Source organism: Curcuma longa, chromosome 1 (genome assembly GCF_044706935.1).
Source record: "Curcuma longa cultivar G26 ecotype Majalengka, Jawa Barat chromosome 1, ITB_CL_G26_1.1, whole genome shotgun sequence".
NCBI classification, from domain to species: domain Eukaryota; kingdom Viridiplantae; phylum Streptophyta; class Magnoliopsida; order Zingiberales; family Zingiberaceae; genus Curcuma; species Curcuma longa.
Window position 1 is genome coordinate 119,947 of NC_133861.1, and position 5,209 is coordinate 125,155.

Sequence of the window (5,209 nt, forward strand, 5' to 3'; positions counted from 1 at the left end):
GTATAAAACTTAATGAATTAGTGGGTTTCATCTATTTAAAATACAATTTAAGCTTAAAAATTATAATTCCAACTTAAAACTTTTAACTTAATCAATTTAAATTATATTTCAAACTTAAAATTTTTAATATTTTTAATATTTTTTTATTTTTTAACAGGCCCGCGGGTTGGCCCGCCTAACCCGCGGCTCGCCTTGAGTTGGGTTGGGTTGGAGATTTCCCAACCCGTCAAATTGGTGGGTTAGCCCGCCCCGCCCCGCCAAATGATGGGCCCGCCATGGGTTAGCCCGCCCCGCCGTGGGTTGACCCGTTTGACAGCTCTAGCGGTGGGGCTTCGGGAGGAAGAAACTCGAGAGAAAGAGAGAGAAGGAAGAAGAGGGAGATGATGAGAATAAGAGCATCTGCAATGGTGCAAACGTTATAACACCTAAAAATAATAAAAAAGTAAATGGGGCCCACCTCTATCACATGAACGCGTTCAAACTATTGAACGCGTTCATGTGTTCACTCCTCCACGTCAGTGGAGAGAGAATAAAAAATTATTATTAAATGCCAGATATGGACGTTATAACGCTGCTATTAACAGCGTTGGAGATGCTCTAAGGAGGAAGAGAAAAGTTGGTGCGTAAGGGAAGAAAAGTTTTTTCAATCCGTTTAAACCTTTGACATTTGGTTTGATCATAATTTTATTAAATTAAATTCAAATCGATCTAACTTGAATTTATATAATTTTTTTCTTTGCATCTATTTCATGGATTAAATCCAAACCTAATTTAATTTTAACTCAACGCTCTCATGTCCTATTCAACGATTTGATTATTCTTTATCGACTCAAAATTTTATTTTTAGTCAAATTTAAATTTTATCTTGATCAGAAACACTTTTTGCTTGTGTCTTGGCGAAGCATTGCACAGAGGGCGGGAGGGGCAACGATGAACCTCGAATTGTTCAAGGCAGCAACTTCCGGCGACGCAAAATTTGTTCAAGAAATAGCTGAAATTGGCAACGCGTTCCTTTCCCAGGTGACCATCGATGGCAAATCGGCGCTGCACATCGCCGCAAAGCACGGCCACTTGGAGTTCGCCATGTGCATATGCGTAAAGCAGCCTTCCCTCCTCGCGCTGCCCAACGAGAGCGGAGACACACCCCTGCACTTGGCGTCGGCCGCTGGCCATCTCAGGATCGTGAACCTTTTCATTAACGAACACAAGCTACTTAGGCAGCGCCACCCGCTGTCATCTGGCGGTGTTGAGGAAGGCGTGGTGCGGATGGCCGCCCTTGCCAACATAATCGGAAACACCGCCCTCCATGCGGCGACCATCGGCGGCCATCTCTCCGTTGTGGAACTGCTTCTGTCGACGGCTCCCAAACTGGCGACCATGACCAACCGAGCTGGGGTTTCTGCGCTCTACATGGCGACCGAGAGGGGATTGCTAGGGATTGTGAGGAGAATACTGATGGAGTCTCCCGCAGTCTCGCACGAAGGGCCTCGTGGTCAGACGGCACTGCACGCTGCTGTTCTTAGAAGCTACGGTGAGTTAATTACTTTCTACCTGAAAATCAATTAACATCAATTTGATATGTTTTTAATTGAGGTCATTTAACGTTTCTGAGTTGTTTTCGCGCGACAGAAATAGCAATGGTACTACTAGACAAGAATCCTTCCTGTCTGAAACATCAAGATGCCTCCAAAAGCACTCCTCTTCACTTTGCAGCGGCCAGTGGAGATGTTTTTATGCTGCGGTTGCTTCTACAACGAGATGCCACTGCAGCTTACATGCAGGACGAAGAAGGTTTCGCCATCATCCACACCGCAGCAAGTGTAGGCAACCTGAACATGATCAAGGAGATATTGGCGTATTGCCCTGATGCTTTGGAACAGAAGAACAACAAAGGAAGCAATTTTGTTCATGTGGCCGTCGAGAAGAAGAATCTAAATCTGGTGAAGTACGTTCTCAGATCTTCCCCCTCAGCCAAAGAGCTCCTCAATGAACAAGGCCACGAAGGAAACACGCCTTTGCATCTCGCGGTCGTTGCGAGGGACAGAAAAATGATTCGAATGTTGCTATCCAGTCGAATCGTGGACACTGTCCTCGAGAACAATTCGGGTTTCACACCGATCGACCTTGCTTCCTCACAAGTCAGAATCGAAGTCAGCCTTCGGATGGTAAGTACATCATTTCATTTGTGATTCACATCGTCTCAATTTTCAGTTTGTATGAATTTTCTCCTTCAAATATCATTCAGTCTCAGATTTAAGTTTGCTTTGTCTGATGTAACCGCCATTTCGTTGGTTTTGCAGTATAGCATCATGACAGATTTAATCTCATACGGCTCGCGTTTCAGTCCACAGCGAGTCGATCACATAAGAAACCACTTGCAGAGAAAGCAAAATGAAGAAATAAATCGGTATCGAGCATTGGCCAACAACCTTGCTGTTATTGCGGTGCTTATTGCAACAGTCACCTTTGCAGCTGCATTCACCTTACCAGGAGGATACAACAGCAATGCTGGACCAGATGAAGGAATGGTCGTCCTATCGAGCAGAGCTTCCTTCAAAGCATTCTTGATCTCAGACACCTTAGCCATGGCCAGCTCCATCACAGTAGCACTCGTACTGATCTACTCTGGTTCTCTAGATCATGATGTTCGGTTGCAGTCCCTTATGACTGCAATCAAGCTTCTGTGGGTTGCAGTCGGTGCCATGAGTGTGGCATTCGTTACTGGTGTGTACGCTGTCGTCGAGCGCGACATCAAGTGGGTTGCGGTTCTTGTCGCCCTAATAGTTTGCAGTGTCCCTTCAGTTGCCTTTATCATTACTTATCGGCATTCTGCAGATTACTTGAGCATGGTGAAGACACAGTTAATTCCCTCATTTGGCCAGGAGAAGGAGCAGATGGCTTTGAATCCTGAAAAACTCATTCGACAGGCAGAAAGGAATGATGAATTCATGGCCGGTACATCCTATATAAGGAGATTACAAATGAAGTTTGTTAAATTGCAGTGGGTTGATCTCATGGACTTTACAACACCATCACCATCGATTTCATGAGGATCAAATTGTTTTAAGATTTCTCTATTTCTTTTTGTAGTGTGTGTGGAAAAATAATATGTCGTCAGACAATTATGTTTAAGACTTTTCTGTATGTTCATCGTGTATAGATATAGTCCTTTCAACAATATCTATACTCTTGAAATCAGTATAAGACTACAGAAGACACAAGAGAAGCAGTAGAGACGAGAAGTGCTCCATTGACTCTTCCTAAACATAAATAAATATTATTTGTGGAGTCAACACGGCGAAGAAGAGAGGAAGCACTGGTGCAGCTTCTTATTGACGAAGTAGAGAGGAAGCATTGGTGCAACTTCTCAATTGACGCATCTCAATAATGTGGTGGACTCCACACGGTGAACCATTGACGCATCTCAATAATTTGGTGGACTCCACACGGTGAACTAGAGAAGAAGAAGCACTGGTGTGGTATCTTCGTGGGAACAAGTAAATAACTTCGTTGTATCTTCCTGGAAACAAGCAAAACATAACTGCTAGACCTCATATGATTGCGAATCAAATGGGTCCCAACGATCCTTCCTTGTGAAGTTTAAATATGCGACTCTCGATCCTTATGTCCACCAAGAGACTCTTGCAGTGTTTTTTTGCCAGTGTACTTGTAGGAATGGAAGCACATTGCATTATCCTTCAATCTTCTTCTATGTCTTTGACATGGATTTCTTGACTTCACTAGAAGACCGAGAGTGGAACTCTTACCCTTCCTCGTGGAATTTTCTTCTATTTTTCTTTGGTGGCATTGTCAAATCTTAGGTTTAGTCTTTCTCAACATAGATAACAACTCTATAAGAGTTTTGTTCCCCTTCATCGTATTGTAATTCATGGATGAATGACAAATTTATTGGGCAAACATTACAACACGAGTTTAACTCTGACAACTTATCAATATATGCTATCATCTTATTTTTCATATTTCATAATGATCACATTGTTGGTCAAGTGACTAAAGAGTCATCCCGATAGTTCAAATGGAGTATTTTGTTTGTACGATTCTTTTAGAATTGGCTAATATATTAAAGACATCACATGTCTAATGTTGCCACATAAGTTTAGGAGTCCTAGCAATTGGGAATATACACTGTCTTAATCACATTGTACATTTTCTAATCGTCATATACTATCTTATCCTCCATTAATTGTAGCAAAAGATGAAATCGTCACCTTTGACAACTCTACCAGGATAGCCCCACACTTCCTGAAAGGAAATAAATCACGGGAAACTTTACCTAACAACAATAGTACATGCGGAGGGTGAAGCAACCAATGAGACGTTCCACACCCACTAAGAATCCATCCTAGATCTATTGGTACAACACTCTTACAAGAATCATCTGTGTCAACCAATGAGGGCATCTTATCCTCCATTAATGATTCTAGGTTGAGAGACCTCTCTATAGTATTAGTCTTTCAAGAACTATCATCAAGTTCATCTCCTTGTCAAGGAAGTTTGTGCATTGAACATGTCATTGCCTTCAATGATGAAGGAAAGTAATATGTTTGTAGTAATACTAGTCAACAACATATCACAAGAAAGAACAATTATTAGTAATTCACATTTGGTACTATTGAATAAAATTTAATTTCGCAACAATCCCACTATTTGGTACTATTTTAATTTAGCAACATATCACAAAAAAAACACTGATTGCTAAACTTGACGGATATAACCTGAAAACCCACTCATTTAATCACAACATCTTCTATCATGTCCATCGACATCGTCCAGTTTTTTTCAAACGGCCATCAAATGTCTTTACTTATAATATTAATAGTTTTCATTATTTTTGTCTGCAACGAGGGGAAAAGTAAAGCCCTATCTGGGAATTCTGTGGTTTACTTCACCAAATATTTAGTAAAAACATACTCCATCCATCACTCCTATTAACATGTACCGGTCCAGTGTCCAAATTTCTAGCTAGACAAAGAAAGCGAAACCAGTAGATTTCTGTGGTTTAGCGCACTCTGACTGTACCCAACCTATTTTCTGCTGCGTATCGTCGTAAACAACAAGCTTCCCCCGCAAGGAAATGTCCGCTAGCAAAACAGCGGACAAATTCAATTTAATTCTGCAAACCCCTAAATTACATTGCTATCTACTTGTTAACAAAATGTCTATCAGTGAGGGGAAAAAATGTAGAATT

The 5,209-nt window shown here is 41.5% G+C and overlaps 1 protein-coding gene across 1 annotated transcript; it reads left to right on the plus strand.

Moving 5' to 3' along the window:
* The first annotated feature begins 930 nt into the window (after window positions 1-930).
* On the plus strand, window positions 931-3,109 carry LOC141843557 (protein ACCELERATED CELL DEATH 6-like). The gene is made up of 3 exons (XM_074731618.1): window positions 931-1,531; window positions 1,630-2,165; window positions 2,301-3,109. The coding sequence occupies exons 1-3, from the start codon at window positions 931-933 to the stop codon at window positions 3,048-3,050; spliced, it is 1,887 nt and encodes a 628-aa protein (XP_074587719.1). The 3' UTR covers window positions 3,051-3,109.
* The last annotated feature ends 2,100 nt before the right edge of the window (window positions 3,110-5,209 follow it).